This window comes from Oxyura jamaicensis, chromosome 8, assembly GCF_011077185.1.
Source record: "Oxyura jamaicensis isolate SHBP4307 breed ruddy duck chromosome 8, BPBGC_Ojam_1.0, whole genome shotgun sequence".
Taxonomy (NCBI): domain Eukaryota; kingdom Metazoa; phylum Chordata; class Aves; order Anseriformes; family Anatidae; genus Oxyura; species Oxyura jamaicensis.
Genome location: NC_048900.1, coordinates 30,050,259 through 30,070,273, shown reverse-complemented (window position 1 = coordinate 30,070,273; position 20,015 = coordinate 30,050,259). Strand labels below are relative to the sequence as shown.

The following is a 20,015-nucleotide window of genomic DNA, read 5'->3' as shown; positions in this document are numbered from 1 at the left end:
AGAAAGGAGGGGACGGTAACTTGGAAAGGGGGAGCAAAGGGAACAGAGAGCCAGTGGGTATTGAACACATTTTATTATTGGAAGTGCTCTGGGAGTAACAGAAAGGCTTCAAGAATATGGAAGACCTAGAATCTTTGGGAAACGAGACACAGAGAGAATTTCGCTCCATTCCTAAAAAAAAAAAAGACCTAGCAATTAATTTCAAGTTTACTTGGAATGCACTAGAACAGAGACACCAAAAGGACTGCTGAATGAGAAATGCAAGCTGGTGCTACATGACCACCACAAGGAAAGCAGTACTTAGCTAGTGGGAAGCTGTTGAGGAAGCTTCCAACATAACACCACTCAGTTCTATCCCAGGTGTACTAATTTGCTCAGGCATCTCTCAGCCACTGGATCAGAGCAGCATGCCCTGTGACAAAGGCCATCGTTCTGTTACAGTACGATACAGCCTCTGCTAGCTGCTCTCGGAGGAGCAAAACAAATGCTCCTCTACTAGGCAGCATCTCCTACAAAGCATAAAGGTGTATAAAGGGATGATGAATCCCAACAGCAGAGCAGAAAGTGTTAATGCATTAGCACACAGAGCTGACAACGTACACAGAAACCCATGAGAACAGCCGAAAAATCTGATTAAAAAGGAAAAAAAAAACGCACCAGCCTGCTCCTGCAGATTTTGCTGAATAAAACACTTCTGTGCTAAGTCCCTCTTGTAAATGCAGACCTTTAGAGCTGCTGCAGACCTTTCCGAAGGACACCCACAGCTCCCACGCATGACAGCTGCCCTGGAAGTCAGCCCCCTGTCTGGGTGTCACCTACCGCGGCCACTGCATGTCCCTGCAACACACCCAGGGATGGCCCCTCTAACAGAGAGGGCTTCAGTGCTGCAAACGAGACAGGACACGGTCGCCCTTGCTTGTCTCCAGACCCAAGCCTGGGCTACCAAGGACACTCACCAGGTCTGAAGGGACGAGCTCACCGGGGTGAGCCTGGAGGGAAAGGGTTCAGGTTTTGGGGTGATCACCGCTGCTTTGGGCAGGGTGTTAGTTAGTGGCAGAACGGCACATCCCAGCTTTCAGTGTGTCAGCACACAGCAGTTCAGTTAACTCAAGCCATGCATTAGAGCTGCTGTCCAGAAGTCTTGTTAGGGAGAGTTAGTTTCTGTGTACGAGATGCATCTTGCTCCTTACACAGCAAGAACTCCGTATTAACCCAGTTACTGGGTATTCCCCAGGACTCGGTGCGCTTCAGAGACACGCTTCTGACCTGTATTTGTAGCACAGGTTTCCAAGGGATCGCTTGCTAACTACAGCCTTTTCATTTCCTGGCCAAGGAACTTTTAATGTCGGGTTTTTAGTGCTGCAAAGCGTGCCTCAGACATCACGTAGGATGGGTCTTCTGGACTACCTCTGTTAGGGGATGGCAACAATGATCGCACTGAAGCGCTCCAAGCTGATGGACAGTGTGGAAGCAATAAGCTTCACCCATCCTGATGACAAGCCAAGTTATGGCTGAAGCTCCTTGCTCTGAGGCAATGCCCCAAAGAAGGGACAACTCGGTGGTCAGGATAAGCTTCCAGCAGCCACCAAATGGAGCAACAGCCTTCTGTGCCTTCTTACAGAACTCAAGGCTGTCATACGGTCATGTTCCTGCCACAATGCATTCCCATCAGCAGCCAAAGGGTGGGATTTCTTCACATCTGGGCAGATTGCAGCCAAAAGAGCCTCTGCACAGCACCAGCCTTGTGCAGTGTAGGATGGGAGTTGGAGAGCTTTGGTATTTTAATTAAAGCACTTAAGCTTTTTCCTTGCTTAGGGCAATGCCTGTTTTGGAAGCTTTTCCTTCAAGATTTGCACGTTAGGGCCCTTGTCTGTCTGGGGGTTCCTGAGCACTGGACCTCCCCCAGGCAACCCACAGACCCACAAACCACAGGTCACGACTTCCAGCTCCACCAGGAATCAAGGGGGAAGCGAGCCGACATGTAAGTGGCATTTAAGACTCTGTCAGTTTGAATGTTTACGCTGATGAAGCAATACTTTGCTTGAGAGTGGGGAGGTGAAAACAAGACATCTAGAAATGGAAGAGCAGGCAGCTAAGTGCTACGTTTCACATGTTACTTACTGAGAGTCAGAAAACCCTTTTTGCCTGAAAGGGCAAAAGCAGACATGAAACCATAGGAAAGGAAGCAGGTTCATCTCGGTCTGCCAATACAATATGTAATAGTATCTTCAATGTCAAACTCTTTTTTTGCTCAGAGAGCTACTGCCTGTGCTTCAGGAGGAGTTGAGAACTAAATCTTCCCTGCTCCTCACCATGGATCTTCCCTAGAAAAGCATTCAAGCTTTCATCTACCATCCCGTCAAAAACCAGTGGAAGCCTTCCTCACCACAACCTGCTGCATTTCCCTCCATTGCATGCAGCTCAGTCCCTGGCGGGGGGACATGACTCGTTTCCCCTCCCCTCCCTGTGTGCGTACCTCTGTACGGGTGCATTACGCACACCGAAGTGGCTCCGGCTCCTGTAAATCGATGTCACTGCAGGTGTCACTTCCACGGCAAAGTAAAACCTGACTTGAAGTCAAGCATGGGAGAGATGAAACAGTTAAAGAGAACCCAGCTATGGAGGATTTCAGCTCTCCCTCAAGCCAAAGCTCTGCATGGGGAGCATTAGGTGCTCCTCTGTATTCTGCTTCTACGGTACCAGAACCTGACGCTATGCTGAGAGAACACTCATAACTGCTGCATTCATGCCCCAGTTCCAGATTTTTGGAAGTTTCCAGCCTTCTCCCTCCGCATCAAGCACTCCTGGGGTTTGGGGTTGCCTGTCGCTGCCCCGCGTGATGACCAGGGCACAGTGTGAACAGGGAGCAAGAGACGCGGTGGCGGGCACCCACCCCTTGCCTTACAGAAAGGGCCCTTTTAAAGGTTCCCATCTGAAAGAAGTCAAGCTGATGTTGTTGTGGCTTCAGCAACAATGCCCAAATTGTTTTGTTTCTTTTTTTTTTTTTTAAGGAGCACCCAACAAAAAACGATGCTATTTGTGCTTCTGCCCCCCCATGCCCTCAGGCAGCCGTGCTGAGGAGCAGCCTCAGCTCACGTTCCTCTCCCAGCAAAGCCTGTGTAAGGCAGGCCACGATTTCAAACCAGCATTAAGAGACACAAATCCAGGCTACAGCAGCCCCATTGTATTTATGAGCCTCCCCTCAGGATCACACAGGAGCCCCCACTGGGGAGGGGGAGCGGTGCAGGCACCCTGCCATCAGGTAATTAAAGCATCCCCTACAAATACCTCATAAAATGGTGGGGTGTGTGTCTGCAGAAGAGCAGGGGCAGAGAAACCAACCCATGCACATCCCCGGGTACCCACAGCACCCCCAGGTCCTCCCATCCCCACGCTGAGGCATCCTCCACGCTCAGCACGTCACCTTTCAGGGACTGCAAATCGATGCAGGCATTACTGGAAGAGTTTAAGCTCCCATTTCAAGGGGAAGGGTGGCAAATATTTCTAAATGAAGTTATCTGGGCAGGCAGCTCCTCTGCATCCAGTGATAATCAATAGTGTTTAAAACCGAGTGCTTTGCTTGTCAGATACGTTTTTAAAGGGCAGTCTGCGAGCCCTGAGCCCAAGCCTCCTTCACCATTCCTCCCAGCACAGAGCCCTCCTCAGGGGGGCTGAGCTTTGTAAAATCTAAGCAAAGACTCTGAAACATCCCTGCTATTCCATTCACTCACACCCTCTCCCAGGCCAGAGAGAGCCCACGTGTCAGGATTACATCGACTTTTTCAAAGGAACTGCGTGGGTTGCAAAGGGACTAGAAAAGGCTGGGGAGAAAGCAGCAGCAACAGAGGCACCCAAAGCAGCAATGGAAAGGAGAGCACTGCTACTTCTGAAATTAATGGGCAAGCTCCTCAGACTCACAGAGGCCCTGAAGACTGATGCTTTTGCTAATTTTTTGCTACCAGTCTCATCTGTCCCCTCCTCCCGTGCTGCCCCAGATTCCTGCTTGTGCTGGCTTCCCCACCAGGCCGAGCACAGATAGCTGAAACCAAAAGGTTATTCTGCAAAAGCACACACCAACGCCCGTGTGGAGCAGAGCTGCAGTATGGCAGCACCAAACAGCCGCGCCGTTTGGTCACGTCGTCGCTTGTCCAGCCAAAACCCACACACAGCCTTCGCTCTTCCCCGGGGTTTAAAATACAGATGGGAGGCATACAGCAGCAGGTTGCTTTAGCAAGTATAACCCCCCCAAGAAAAGAGGTTATGGCACACGGCATTGCCTTCAGCATGGCCAACGGGAGGTTTAGGGGAGGGTTATAACCACGGCTGGACCCTGACCGGTCCAACGCCGCAGAGGGAGATGTGCCATGAGCCCAGCAGAGGACGAGGCCTCATCAGAGGCAAGATCAGGAGATAAAGCAGTCATCCCTCACCCTAACAACCACACCCTCAGGATATTTTGCAGCAAACGTATTAACAAGACTGTTCAAGATAAAACCAGTGGTTCTTGAGTAGGAAGAAAAAGCTGGATTCACCCGAGGTGTGTTGGAGGAACCAAGCAGGGGCTGGCTGCGCTGGGAGGAATTAGGCCCGCGTGAGCTCCCTGAGAACACAGCCAGCTCAGAAACACAGGGGACAAACAAATACAGAGTCACAGAATGGCTTGGGTTGGAAGGGACCTTAAAGATCACCCAGTCCCAACCCCCTGCCAGAGGCAGGGACACCTCCCAGTAGACCAGGCTGCTCAAGGCCCCATCCAGCCTGGCCTTTCCATATGAAGCAGGAGGTTTGCATAGGGAGCAGAGGCAGCAATGCGAACTGCAAGATAAGCAATCCTGGGTGAAGTTGGGAGAGGATGGGCTACAGGACATAAGCACAGAGCGAGAATTCGGAGCCTTCAGTGGGGCCAGGACAGGCATGTGGCCACCAAAGCCACTGCTCCTCAGTCAGTACTGCCCCTTCCATCGCAGGGATCGACTGCTTCAGCGCACAGCGGGTTCAGCACAGACCCAGCTTGTGGCGCAGACATCCCGAGCACTGAGACCTCTTAAATAATTTATTCAAGTGAGGGCATACTTGGGTTTTGTTGTCATTTTGTTTTTTTTTTTTTTTTTTTTTTTTTTTTTTTTTTTTTTTTTTTTTTTTGTTTTTTTTTGTTTTTTTTGTTTTGTTTTGTTTTGTTTATTTGTTTTGCTTCTTTATTTACCACAGCTTTCCTGTGGTTATCTGGCACCGCACCCACCCAGACCTTAAACCTGACATAGCTGGCATATCATCGAGAAACCGCCTCACGGCTCAGAGTTGTGTTACTGTCTGCTCGAGAACTTCTTGGCAGCTTTGTCAAGAATTCTCTTTCTGTCAGAAAGGCCACCTTGTGTTGTTCTGCCTTTCTCACCCCAGAAAGCTATGAGCAATCTTCCTCCACTGTAACAAGGGACTCGCATAGCACAGGCCTTGGGAGGAAGGCCAGTTAACTGCTTTAAATTAAAAGAGGGTAGATTTAGTTTAGATATGAGAAAGATTCTTTACTGTGAAGGTGATGAGACACTGAGGCTGCCCTGAAGAGCTGTGGGTGCCCCATCCCTGGCAGTGCCCAAGGCCAGGCTGGATGGGGCTTGGGCATCCTGGGCTGGTGGGAAGGGTCCTTGCCCATGGCAGAGGTTGGGGCTGGGTGGGCTTTAAGGTCCCTTCCAACCCAAACCAGCCTGTGAGTCTATGAACTGCGAAGCTCCCAAAGGAGATGTTTCCAACAGGACCAGGTCTGGGCTCACACCATAAGGAATCACTGGCACAGGGAAATTTTGGTGCATTTCTGCGGCTGTTGGGTGACACATCCAGTGGTGCCTCCCTCCTGGGGCTGGGATGAAAAGCTGCATTCCTCCTCCCACGAGAACTCACGTCCCTTTCTGTGCTCGGTTTTCTGTGGGTGGGCTGGGACAGGGCCACTGGCCGGGAAGTACTCAGAGCCCTGGGCAGCACAGGGCAGGGAGGCTCAGGAGCTTCCTTTTGCATCCTCCTGAGATAAACTTCTAAAGCTAGGAGCCCAAGGCTTATTATTTGAAGGTTCATCTGAGACTGTATAAATGTAAACTTAATGGAAATTTTAGGAATTAAGACATCTCTGCTGTTGCTTGAGAAATTACTAAGGATGCCGTTTGCACCATTAACTAAGCAATATGTAAGATTTCAACAATGATAGTTGTTTTTTTCCATTGTTTAGAAATGTTGAGAAGGGAAAAATATTCCCCCTCAGTACTGCGCCAAGTTTGTTTAACTTGTTATATATTTTCCCTTACTTATGAAAGTGATATTGCAGTGAGCAAAAAGCATTTCAGGGTGGAATGCTGAAATTTTGGCACAAACCGTGAAATCGGTCTTTAAAGGTGATTGACATTCTCTCTGCCTCGCCTCCCTACCAATTAAAAAAAGGGGAAAAAAAAAGCTATTGCCAACACAAAACCATTCAAGTGTCCAAAACACACCAAACAAACAAAGGAGTTATTAAACTGAGCCTCCCTGTTTGAAAATGCAGCTAGAAAAGAAGACAAGACAACATTGTCAGCGCCAGCCTTTGTCTCCATGCCAGTGACATGGAGACGTCTCTCTCCTGACTCAGTGAAAAGTAATCACCAGCATACAAGAGATTAGGTTTGCAAGCGTAAAACAGCTAAAGAAATCTCGACTTGAAGACTCGCAATTTATTTAAAAAGTTTTATTTTGTAGTTACACTGCCTGAGGAAGTACATAGCACAAGCCAGTCTAGCCTCTGAGTGTTTAAAAGCCATTTTGTAGATTAGGGAGTTTATAAACATCCCAGAAGAGCACCGAAAAAAACGTTTGCTCCTTTTGTAACACATATCCTTGCTGTTACTTTTATCTCTCTGCATTTCCTAGAACCTCCTCCTCCTCTTTCAGTACACAGCAAGCTGCTAAGAAAGCATTATTGAATGCCACAGCAAAAGCCAAAATAAATTGCTTCTTCACCGCCTGCTTCTCATCTTCTGAGCACGTCCAGAAACTTAACAGGTTAAGAAGACAAAAGGCGAACTACGCTAATGCTCTTTTTGGAATTCTGTTTTGGGACTTGCGATGTTCTGTGTCCTGCCAGATCCAGCTCGAGTCTCCCTCCACGTCCCTTCCCCTCCATCCTCAAATCCAGCAGCTTTTTGGGTGAGTGAGCAGTGAGAAGAAACACGTAGGTCCCATTGGAGACCAAGATGGACTTGGGCACTATGATTGTGCTTCTATATGGCAGCTTGCACATTCTGTAGGGGTTGTTAAAAGTGTTACATCAAGAGTTGAGCACTCAGGGCACATGCTGGAGTGGCACAGAACTTCAGTGCCCACCCGGGGCATCGCAGAACTTAAACATAACCCTAGATGAGGGAGCTGCACTGCAATTTAAATCTCAGACCACACACAGGCCAGTAGTTCACTCTGAATGGTTTGAGCCTAGCAAAGCTTAAAGCAAGCAAAGACACGGTGATAACACACGGAGCTTCAGATACCAGCCCTGACGCAGCTGCCCTACCTCAAGTAAAGTTTCTGCTCTTGATTCCTCTGAGCTAAACCCAACCCTGGTAGTGAGGGACTCCAGTGTAAGGAGTTTCCACTTGCGCTGCCTGTGAGCACGCGGGTACCCTAGGCCAGGCTTCCAGCAGCTTCAACAGCCACCTCTCCAGTTAAACAGCTCGTGTTAGTGCTTCCTTGCATGGCGCAGGCTACGGGAGATGAATTTTTAACGATCTGGACCAAGTGTTTGCCAGCCCCAGAGACTTTCACAGTCTGATCTTCCCAAGCACAGACACTGGAAAAAGCAGCCAGAGCCCCTCAGTGCCCACAGCCTGCAGTCACAAGTAGCTGGGGGCAAGCAGCCCCGTGCAACCCCGCACCTCCGTCAGACACCAGCTCCCCAAACACTAAGACGATAATATTAAGTGGCTGGAAGTCAACAGCACAGCTGTAATTGCTGATGACTTGAATTGCAAGAAGCTGTTTATGAGATAGCAAGCCCCTGGTAAGAGATGATACTTTAAGATTGATTTCCATGAACTAGTTTTTTTTAAAAAAAAAGTTAATCATGAAAACCAACAGGGCCCCAGTCCCAGCTCATGCGAGCTCTGGTAATTGCAGCAGCAGCAGGTGTAGCTAGTTAAATCCACCAGCACTTTGCCCCAGAATTGTCAGCACTTTGCCTTCAGCACATATCCTCACCGGTCTAACTTCTGTAACCACCTAATATGAATCCATACACACATTTTCCAGACAGTAAAGGCCATTTTTCTGTGTCCGGAGTGCGCTGCCCTAGTGCAGATGAGCAATAAGAGGAAGAGGGAGGGAGGAAGCTTTGATTCTCCAGCCCTGCAGCATCACTGGGGTGCTCTGTAACTGCCCCTGGAGGTGCCAGCCCCAAGCACAGCAGTGACTCCACCAGAGGGCCCAGCCCCTGCCCTCGCAGCCTCCTGCATGAACCGTCTCGCGGTGCTGGGTATGCAGGCTGGGACCCCAGGACCATTTCACTCCTCAGCTGCAAACAGCCATTTTGATAACGCAGGCAGCAGCTGTTCTGCCACACATGAAGCCATCATTTAAAACCAGAAAAAAAAAAATAATAATAATCCTGAAACATAAGGGAGTTCAGCTGCAGGGGGTGTACCTAACAAGCTCTGCTTTGGCCAGGACCCCTCAAGGATTCCACCTTTGGGATCGGCCACATCCCTGTGCAGGGCAGAGGCTCCCGCACCCCACGATGAGGCAGCAGCAGCTCCCTTGCACTGTCACAGGTCACCGAGCCACCTCGTCCCCCTCCATCCCCGGGACTCGGGTCTTTTCTCCCAGCCAGCACACGCCCTGCTGCTCCCCATCGTGTGAATTTAGACTTTGTCACCACCACTGAAGGAGGCCTAAGTATTTAAGATGAATATATTATCTACTTATTAAAAACAAATTAAAATGTTGGTATTTTTTCCTTCCTACTAATAAGCTAAAACCCCAGCCACCTTCCTTTCCTGTCCCTCTCTTATACTGCTGCCTAATTTCCCCCACCAGAACCATCCATCTCCACACAGCATTAAAGATAAATTGCCCCACAATTCACAAGCAGCTTCAATTACTGAATCACCAGAAGTCAAAAGCACACCTGAGGGGTGGATGCGGCTCTTTAAGCTTTTATAATTTCGTACTTGGCAAAGAAAAATGTCTTTGCTATGAACTGATAAAAATTGGTCATTTATCAGCAGACAATAAATGATCAAGGCAGATACGAGTATGACTCCACATTTAAAGCAGAGCATCACACTAGACTCAGCTCTTTTGAACTTCATGTGAAGACTTAGAGCCCCCCTCTCCCTCTTCCCCCCCAAAATGCTTATGAAACAGATAAAATATTAAAAAAAAAAAACTTCTATAATCCAAATTCAAGGGCCACAATAAGGCCTGAGGTTCGTTGCTGCCAAGCGTGTGGCTGGTTCCAGCGCCTGTAAGCTTTGAGCAGAGGACTGTAAGGAGCTTCCAGTGAGAACCAAGTGCCCAGGAGGAGGGGAGCTTGGGCTAACGCAGACCCCTGCCCCATCTCCTTCCCAGCCCCAGCGATGGCCCTTGCTCAAGGCCACGCATTTAAGGGGAGAGCATCCTAGAAACAGACAGAGGGTGTTGGTACAATTACCGCGCTGGGATGTCTTTGCAGTTTGCAGCTGAATTGTTGGCATGGCTGAACGTTGCACAGAACCTGTAAACACAGGCATTGTCTAGCTATCCGTGAACACCTCTTTTTGGCTCGGCAGGGAGCGGAACGGCTTGAAGAAACAGAACAGAACGACGGCAACAGCAACGCTCAAATAACACAGCAAGCTGACGTGAGACAAAAGCCACGGCTTGACGTGAGCTCCAGCGTGCTCCCACACCTGGCTAGATGTGAATGCCGCCTTCCCCAGCACTAACACGCCTTTGGTTCTTCAAGTTCTAGGAAACTCATTCAAATAATTGCTTTAATGACAGACATTAAACTGACCGTAATATCTAACCAACCCAGTGGATGCTAATGTAAGAATCCAAGTAACTGTAACACAGCAGCCTACTGTGAGTAGGAAACTACTGACGCATACTGTTATTACAAGCAACTGTAGCAAAGATATCATAGCAGCAAATTAAAATGCATTTCTGAAGTCCAGGAGTAAAAAAGTTTTAAAAAAAAAAAAAAGCTAGCCCCAAGAAGAACTCCAGAAAGCACATTTAAGTGGCAAGGGGAAAGAGGGAAACGTTTCCCTCATTGCAGCAGAGAACATGTGAAGAAGATGCAAGGTAAGACTCTCCACCCAGGTCCAGACATGGGTCATTAGCCCCCTGCTCCCCCAGAAGAGGCCACCAAGTTAAAACAACGGTGATGAATTAAGGAATTGAGGTCTTGCTGAGTGCCTCGGGCCCACGCCTTCCTTTCACAGAACACTGCAGGTATCTCTGCAATATCGTGCCACCGTAAAGGACGGACACAAAATTTGGTCCCCCACAAGTAAATGGGGGCATTTCCCTGCCTGAGTTTGATCTCTGGAAGTTTGTGATGGCTGTGGGTGTTGGGTGAGACGGGCACTCTGTCCAGCCCCAGCCCCAGCCTCATCTCAGCGGAGCCCCAAGAGCCCTCAGACGCGGGTTCTCCATTACCGGTGACCCAGGCAAACACAAACCCCACGATTTAGCGGTGATGGGCTCCATCCCATCGCCACCCATGAAGACCACCTGGACCAACGCTCCCCGCTTAAAAAAAAAAAAAAAAAAAAAAAAAAAAAACAAACGGTGCATGCAGCGTGTCCTCCCCCAGAGCCACCCCCCGACCTTTACGGCTGCCTTTTCAGAGGAGGGACGCGAGCAGCGGTGATCACACCAAGCCTCCCGCTCCCCCCGGGGGACAAGGCAGCCACACGCCCCCCATTCACCCCCCAACCACAGACCAGCCCTCCGCGGGGCAAAGCCAAGCACCCACGGGTGTTTTTAGGGTACCCTCACCCACCCCACGGCCGCGAGGGGTGGGGGGGGGGGGGGTGGGGGCTGCGGCTAGCCGGGACAAAGCGCTGCCATTGTCCGCGCTGCCATTGTCCCCGCGGGGCCATTGTTCCCCCCCCCTGGTGCCATTGTCCCCGCCGGGCTATTGTCCCCCGGCCCTACCGGAGCTGTCCATGGTGCCATCGGCTCCGCGCTGCTGCTGCTGAGGCTGCGGCTGCCGCGAGGGGCTCCGGCCGCCCGCCCCCGGCTCGCCGCCCCCGCCGCCGCCGCCGCCCTCCACCAGCTGCAGGGCCTCATAGCCCTCCCCGCCCGGCTTCCTGCGGTACCCCCCGAGCAGGCTCATGGGCGAGCCGGGCCGGGAGCCGCCGCGGGCTGGGCGGAAGAGAAGCGGCCCGGGGAGGAGGCAGGGAGGGAAGGGAGGGACGGGGCGGGACGGGGACGGGGCGGCCGCTGCCCCCTGCCCGCCCCCGCGGGCCCGGAAGGAGTCGAGCGGCGCCCACCTCCGCCGCCCGGGGCTGTGACAGGCCCGGGGCTCCTCCGGCTCCGATCCGTGTGGATTGGGACGTGAGGGAGGCCCCAAGGGAAGCGGCAGCACTGCTGAGCTGGTCTCAGAGGGCTCTGAGGGGAAGGGGGCTCACGGAACCCCCGGTTCCAGCCCCCCGCCACCAGCTCAGGCTGCTCACATCCCACCCAGCCACCGCCCTCGTGGTGAAGGATTTCTGCCATGTGTCTCATCTGAATAACCCCTTTTTTAGCTTAAAGCTGTTACCCCAAGTCCTACCCACCCCGACAGAAGCCCTCCCCGTCGCTCCTGCAGCCCCCTTCAGGCCCTGAAGGTCCCCATCAGGTCTCCCCTGAGCCTTCTCTTTTCCAGGCTCCCTCAGCCTGTCTTCATAGGAGAGGTGACCCAGCCCCTTGATCATCCTCGCAGCCTCCTCTGGACTCATTCTAATACATTATTTTCTCTTTAATTTAAGGAAAAATAAAGGCAAAAAAAAAAAAAAAATCTGCATCATCCAGACGTGCCTTTGGTCTCACAGAAAGGACACAAAGTACTCTGCTCAGAAAAATAGAGTGGGGTTGCTTCTGAAGCCGTACCACCACCAAGCACCTCTGTAGCAGTGGCCGTAACCTGAAATATTTCCAACATCTAGCTTAAACTTTCCTCTTCGGCCCTGCAGGGCAGGGGGCAGCTGGTACAGCCACACCTCGCCAGGCACGCTTGTTTACGTAAGGCCCGCGATTTCGTATTACGCCGCGGAGCGGGTACATCTGTGACCCAGAATTCTCTCAGAAAAATCCAGGCAGATTTACAAGCAACAAACTGAAATGAATTAACCTGACATAAGTGGTTCACGGCAACAGCTTGAACTCAAGGTTCGAAATGTGTATTTGCTACCCATTTGTTGGTGGGCTGTTAATACGTCGCTCTGTACGGAGCGATATGCCGACTGCGATGCTCACCAGGAGGAACGTGCCCCTCTCCCTCACATGGCCCATTTGTAGCAACCTAGCAAAGACAAAAGCCCAGGTACTTTTTGAGGGGTATATATCTGTGAGTCTGTCCTAGTCAACCAGGGATACGGGAATTCCTTCTGCATTCTAGTATTAAAACAGGAAATTCAGGAGAGGAGAGGGATTCAGGATGGATTCTCCTCTGTCTTGCTCACTGAGGTAACAGCCCACCGGTGAAGAGACAAAGCCAGGCTCTTGGGTGAAGAGCACACGTCAAGGCCACGTAGTGTCACCACGAGTACTCAGACATGCTCGCACCGGAGGTAACGAGCTGTGGAGCCTGGCACAGCACATGCCCTACACAGCCTAACCCCCAAGTGCTCGCTAGCCTGTTCTGTGGCCTTCATCCAGCACTTTGAGCTCAACTCAAGACCGTGCCCTGAATCCATGAGTCATCTCTCACAGGTGAGCAGCAAGAGGCCATTGCAGAGGACTATCTGCATTAGGCAGTGAAAGGAAAGTCCTTCCAGAAGTGTTCTTACGGAAAAAGGGTTCAGCATTTCCTACCCAACGCTGATGTTGCTATCGCATTTGCAGCGGGCAGATTGCAGTCCTACTGAGAAAACAAAGCTTGATTTTCCTTGTTGAATACATTATTAATTCCCCTCTTTCCAGATTTGTCTCATTTGGAGGATCATAGCTGTCTTTCTCCCAAGGATTCCCCAAGGGGAATCCCACAGCACCGTGACACTCCAGGCCTAGGCTCGGGACGGAGCGGGGACAGCGCAGCCTCCCCAGGGCAGAGAGATGGGTCAACTGACTTCAAAACCCCCTCCTTGCCTGAAATTACCAGTTCTACAAAGCAAAGGGAGCACTTGGTGGAAATAGGGGAGCATGTTTGTGTGGGATTTGGTTTTTCACATATTCACGCATTTCCCAGCCCTACAGGAAGCTTAACCAAAGAGCACATATGAAGTAACATGCCTTCCTCACCCAAATCACCCCTTAAATTGGGCCGGTCTGTCAATGGTCACACAATTTCTCATTTGAAGGTCTACAGCATAAAGAATGCTATATAAAAAAGAAAATTGCAGATGACTTTCAAAACTGAAAAAAAATAAAAAATAAAAAAAAATCCAGGGAAACAGCTACTTAGAAAAATTCATTAGCATCCTCGAAGGCTTATTGAGTCATGGCTAATGATGCTACAAAATAATATAGACGTTTTTATAACGTATGAATGGTAAGGCTGGCAGGTGCCATTAGGACTGCGAGATGTTAACGACGCGATAAAGAGGACTGCATCTTGTTCAAGACTCAGGAGATTCAAACTCCCTCCCCGCTGCTGACCTTGCAAATGTCAATTGATTTACCCAGGCTCTAACACTGTCTGCTCCTCCGTCTGGGCTGCAGCCTCTCCTGGGCCGAAGTCTTTTATGGTAGCTGTAATCAAGCACCAGATGTATGGAGGCATTATTTCTTTTTTCACCTCTCTCTCAGCTCGATGTACAATTAAGGTGAAACCTTAAACTCTTAATTCTACATGAACACATTCAAACTGTGCAGTACCATAAGAAGTACAGCTGTCACCTGAGAATTAGATTGCTACCTTGGGCAATACCTTTAAAATTCAGTGAACTAAACATTTTTTTTTTCCAAAGTTATCCCATTGCAAACAATGAACTCTCTCTGTTCAATGAAACGCTTGTTTCTTGAAAATTCATGTTCCGAAGTTTCCATTTATCTTACCTCAAAAAATAAAAATAAAAAAATAAATAAAAAAGACCAGGAAAGACCAGGAAACCACCTATTGTTTCCACACTATCACTGGCCATAAAGAGCATGCAGAGCTGATCCCCACTACTAGATTTTGTACTCCCATTTCCCAGGGCACCTGATACTGCTGCGTGGTGCAGCTCTTTCTCTCTGCACCTCGAGGCACCGTAACTTCTTCTTTCCCTTCTCTTTGTGCTTACATGGACTGTGTTCTCTGCGGTGGGACCGTGGGCTGCATGCTTAGAATTAATATTTTAACCTCCTCCCTCTCCAAAGGGCTCACCCCCTAATCAAACCTCCTTAATCCACAGACTCCTAGGTTTAAGCTTCCTTCAACGGCCCTATAATAAGCACTCTATAAAATGGGCTTTCTTGGAGGAGAGAGAAAAAAAAAAAACACAGCATTGAAACACGTCGTAAACTCATTTAATTCTGCTTACCTACCCTGCAACTTCACAAGAAAGGCTGATGGCATTCAGCCATGGCTCTGTTTTGGAGAACCCCGCAGCCACCCAGGAACCCACCCTGCCACCTTATCAAGGATTTGAGCTATGTGCCATAGAAGTCAGCCTGCCAGGGCCAGGAAGCTTAACACCTGTGTAAATCAAAGCAGTTTTTGACATGAAAAGCAAACAAAAAAGACAGCTGCCACCACCACCACCTCTTTGTGTTTGTTTAGTACCCAAGCCTATATAGCACAGCCACTGCTGAGTGCATGAGTAGCAGGACACTGCTTGTGTTTTCAGCTTGAGTTTTTGATGCTTAATCTAATTAGTCTTCAAGAATTTGGTGCAGTTAAAGCCTCTTCCCTGCCCTAAAAACTGGTTTGGTACAGACCTGATGACTGTATCTGTCACAGCATCACATTTACCCTCAGAAGTCCCACATCACGATAGAAATACAGACCCTAACCCCAAAATAACCCTTCCCCAGCCACGGCCACGGCGTTACAGCCCTGCTCACACCAGCCCAGCCCCCCAGGGAAGGGGGCAAGAAATAATACCACTGCGGTTTGGGCTGCTGCTGCCACAGGTGGAGAATATCTTAATGTCTCCATTTTACTTTTGGCCTGGTGCATTCAAATATTAAAAAAAAAAAACAAAACACTTTGTCATCACGTTCAGACACGACGCATGAGGTGTGGTTCCAGCACAAATGATTTTGGGGCATAAGGGACCGGTGCAACGAGGGTGACACTCCCTGCCCTCCCACCTGGGGGCTTCATTCATCGTTCGTGCAGCTCCACGGGCTGGCCAGCAGCGCTGACACCCGTGCACTACTCCGGGAACAGGCACGTGATAGCACCACGGGTACAGACCCTTGGTACAGAGCCAGAAATACGTCTTCAGAGCAGTATCAGGACTTGTGCTGAGAATAAATAAGGGATATCCGCGCTGGAGGCAAGGACAACCATGCGGTTCCTTTTCTGCTTGTGGCTACGGGAATGGTTTGTCCAGGCCTGGATTTGCTGGAGAAATGAGGAGCTGCTTGGGCAGCAGCTACGCAGGGCAGCATCTCACCCCTGTGGGATGCGCTGGGCCCCAGGCAGATCAGGCTGGGATTTTTAGGGATGCAGGTGGAGAGAGGGGAGTCAGATGATCCAACCCTTTGTGAAGTGGCTTAGAAAAGTTGTTCTGAAAGAGAAACTAAACCTCACCAGGGAGCCAAAAATGTAAAATCTGAAAAGAAAGCGGCCCCCTCGGGCTCCTTGGTTTGTGTCTTCTCTCGCGCAGGGCACAGCGTTCCCACTGTGGGTCAGGACTTAGGGGCGGACAACTTGGCCATGAGATATATCTAGCACATACAAACCATCCCCCTTCGCACTACCCTCCCTGCCTTCTTCCCCCGTTTTTATCAATACAGCTTGTCATTATTTTGTTTTCCAGTGACTTCAGCGTGGCTCTGCTGTTACCTCCCCGTCCGTTCCTGCCCTCCGTGATACCACGCACCATCAGGTGTATTGCTGCCTCTGCATGTTTTTGTAGCTCGCCTCTCAGCCTCGCGAAATTGCTGCTGGGGACGATGCACGGCTTACTCACGCCAGCCTGGGACTTTGCTTCCAGGTGTTCAAGGACTCGGGGGGGGCTGGGGAAGCAGAAGGGACACCAATCCCCAGGGGGACATTAAATCGGGGAGTGTCACCATCAGCTCAGGAAGTCCCCAGCCTGCAAGCTGTTGGGAAATGGGAGGCTGTGCAGCCGTCCATCCAGTGCATCGAGCTTGAGTCGGGTATTTGGGTAAAAATCAGGTATTTCGGTGCCTGCCTACCACCTATTCATAGCACCCAGAGCACTGCATTTGTAAACACATGCAAAACGTCCACAGTGCCACGCTGGATTTCCCTTCCAGGGCATTGCTTGCGTTGGGAAAGGCCGGTGGTACAAGCAAGGAGGGAGGTGATTATACAGCTTCTTCCACACACAGCAAGCGAGTCTTCCGCGGGAACTTCTGCATCTGGCCCCAGCAGCAGTTCAACAGGATTTTACTTTCATTAGGAAAAAAAAATGGCAAAAAAAAAAAAAAAAAGGAAGATTAAGGAGTTTGATTTAAAGAAAAGATTGAAAACTAAAGGAAGCCAATGGGTTTCCTGTGGCGAATGCTAACATCCCCGATCAAATGTGTGCGCTGTGACGTGCAGCTCAGCTTTCACCTGGCACGCCGGATGCCATGAGTCCCAAACCGCCTCGGCTCATTTTCCGGAGACGTGACGCGATTCCCTCAGCACTCACTGTGTCTGAAAATAATCACCAAGGCTCTCAGGTGGCCACGACCAGGGCACAGGAGAGAAGCCCTGCACGCCGTGAGCATGGCCCCGCGAGCAGAAGAGGGACGACAGGCGGCATCGCCACCCCTCGCACGCCGCTCCCGCTGGCACAGCTGCACGGGATGGAGGACGGGGCAGGGGATGAGCATCCTCGCTGCAGCTTTCAGAGTTTCTCTCTGACGAACATCTACGTGAGGTCCTGCCTGCGAAGGGTGGGGAGATACAGGTGGGCCTGGTAGCATGGGAAGGTTCGCCAGAAAGCCAGCACTTCTTTTTTTCCTCCGTTGAAGTGTTTCCGTGCTCTTACAGATTTTGGCAGTGGGCTGCTGCTCTAATACTAATTGGAAGAACAACGTTACTAGAGCCTTGTTGCTCATTCTGGCTGCCGTACGAAGCGTTACGGCACGGGGCCTATCTCCACTCACAGCACCAGCTGACTTAGAGTCCTTGATCGTGGCGGCGGTGCGGCGTGGGCCCAGGTCTGTGTCCGTTCCTCATTCCCTGGGCCGTGCTCCTGCAGCTGCCCCCACGCAGGCGACGCTCTCCCCACGGCGCTGCCTGCACGCCGCAGTTTCGGAAGAGTGGCTTGGATGCGTCTCAAGGGGCGAGAGGATGAACTGCACTGCTGTGGGGGACTTGGCAGCGCATCGCCGTGGCTGTGGCCGCGGGCTGAGTGTGGAGCGCTGCAGGAGCCAGAAGCCGGCTCCTCGGCTTCCACAGCACATCCCACACCTGCTGTACCACCCAGCGCTGCCTTCACCCCAAAACCTCAGCCCTGGCAGCTTCAGCACCGTGCTGGCTTCCCAGGAGAGCATCCTGAGCACACACAGCACGCCCTGGGCTGGGATCGCCGCTGCCAATGAATGTCCCACACCTCCTGCACGGCAACAACCCCACTGCAGAGGGTTCGGGCACAATCCTGCCCCTGCCTCAGCCTGCCCTCATGAGCTTGCTCAGCACAAGTCTGTTTCCCTGCCAGGATTCAGATCTACGTGGATAGCACTTCCCATCCTGTGTATTTTGGGTTACTGAAGACAAGAATATGTCTAGGAAAATAAAATCCCTACGTTGCCTACCAAAATAGGGCTTCACACACTATCGTAACGTGAACTACCTTAAAGGTTCATAAATTATTATTCATATTTGGTTATAAATAATAAAAAGAGCTATTTATATCGTTTCGGCTTTGCGAGCTCCTCACGGCTGCTTCGCCCGCGCCCCTAATCCCATCTGAGCGGCGGCGGCAGCGACGGCGGCGCCCTGGCAGCTGGGATTTCCAGGCCGCGTCCCGGCAGCCCCGGGGTTTTATCCTCCAAATCTGCACGCCGGGGGCCGGCACGCACAGGGCCGGATTTCAGCAAATCCCCACCCAAAATCCGTCCCGTTGGCCGGCCGAGCACCCGCCGGGGCTGCTCGGGGCAGGGCGGCGAGCACAGCGCGCGGCCCGGGGCAGATTAGTTGGGTCAGCCGTTCAAGGCCGGAGCCGGCGCTGCCAGGGCCGGTGGACAAACCCGGAGCTCAAGGGCAAAGCGTGGTTCCTCCTTAAAGGCCATGGCCGCCCCGAAATACGGCATCTGTGGGCTGCGAGGGTTTCTGGGGCCATAAACAAGCAGGCTGTGTCACAGCTGTCTAAATATAGTGCGGCCCGGGTTGCCTTCGTGCTGCCTGTGCCATCGGAATGGCTTGATGCACAGATGCGTGTTTATTTTTTTCTCTCCGGGAAGGCTATGACTAAGAGAAATCTGCTGGGGAAAGGGACAGCAGAAGATGGAGGCCCTCGGCTAAATGCAGGCACTGGAAAAGTCCGTCGTTTGCAGTCCTGGAGCCCTGGCCAAAATATTCCTCACCCTCCTCCTCCTCCTCCTCCTCCTCCTACTCCTCCTCCTCCTCCACCTCTCCCCCTGCCAGCACGCAAAATAAGGCTGCAGTAACGACAGCCCCAAATACATCAGAAAAACATCAAATATCTCCTGATTTCAGGTGATCCAGCAGCAGTGCCGGGCAGGACAGCCGCGTACCTGCACCGCAGCGGCGAGTGGAGGTCCGGAGGCCACAAGCCCACCACTCGCCCCGGCCCTGCTGGCCCCTCCTGCAGCAGCCGCGAATTTTGCCTTTTTTTCTTTTTTTTTTTTTTTTCCCCCTTCTCTCGGGCCTGAAGCAGGGTTGTGGCAGGGAAGGCAGCGCCGTGTTTGTCTCTCAGTAACGAAGCACGCAGTTCTGAAGGTCAGCCTCGCAGCAGATGTGCTGCAGGAGGCTGCGTATCAGCGCTTCGTATCAGCGTTTCTGTGCTACACGTACAGCGGGTAACCTTGCCGCAGGAAGGCCCGGAGACGAGCCGTTATTATTATTTCAAGCCCCCCCAAATAATTTCCTTTCCCTTCGGGGAAGGCGGTTTGCCCAAGAGGCATTCACGGCGCTGCTGCGTACGGCCGCTGATTTCGGGGTGCCGGGAGGGATGGAGGGAGGCAGGGAAGTGGGGATGCCGGGACGGAGGGAGGGAGGGAGCGGGGTGCTGCGATGCAGGGAGGCAGGGACCGGGGCTGCAGGGAGGCAGGGACCTGGGATGTCAGGATGCAGGGAGCCGGGATGTCAGGATGCAGGGAGGCAGAGACCCGGCATGTCAGGATGCAGGGAGGCAGGGATGCTGCGATGCTGGGGTGAAGGGATGCGGGGACCTGGATTGCAGGGAAGCAAAGACTTGGGATGCAGGGATGCCGGCATTTTGGGATGCTGTGATGCAGGGACCTGGGATTTTGGGATGCGGGGACTTGGGATGCAGGGAGGCAGGGACCCGGGATTTCAGGCTGTAGGGACCTGGGATTTCAGGATGCCGTGATGCAGGGATTTCGGGATGCCAGCTCTCGGTGCAGTCCGGAGGCAGCCCCACTCCCGGCTGCACGGCCGCGTTGGGGCGGGCAGCAGACTTCGCCCCCCCCCCCCCCCCCCCAGACAACGGGCAGCGGCCCCCCGGGCCCCCCAGCGGCCCCTTCCCCCGACTGCTCGCCCCAACCCCGGCCCCGACCCCTGC

The 20,015-nt window shown here is 51.8% G+C and overlaps 1 protein-coding gene across 2 annotated transcripts in view; it reads right to left on the bottom strand.

The window, feature by feature from the left end:
• The window catches only part of DNAJC6 (DnaJ heat shock protein family (Hsp40) member C6), a 35,951-nt gene extending 24,601 nt beyond the window's left edge, over positions 1-11,350 (bottom strand). Inside the window, exon 1 of one of the 2 annotated variants that reach the window (XM_035333800.1) lies at positions 11,155-11,350. In XM_035333800.1, the coding sequence (XP_035189691.1) occupies positions 11,155-11,335 (181 nt within the window). In that variant the 5' untranslated portion in view covers positions 11,336-11,350. The remainder of the gene's footprint in view (positions 1-11,154) is intronic. The other variant, XM_035333801.1, reaches the window with a different exon arrangement.
• Positions 11,351-20,015: the final 8,665 nt, after the last annotated feature.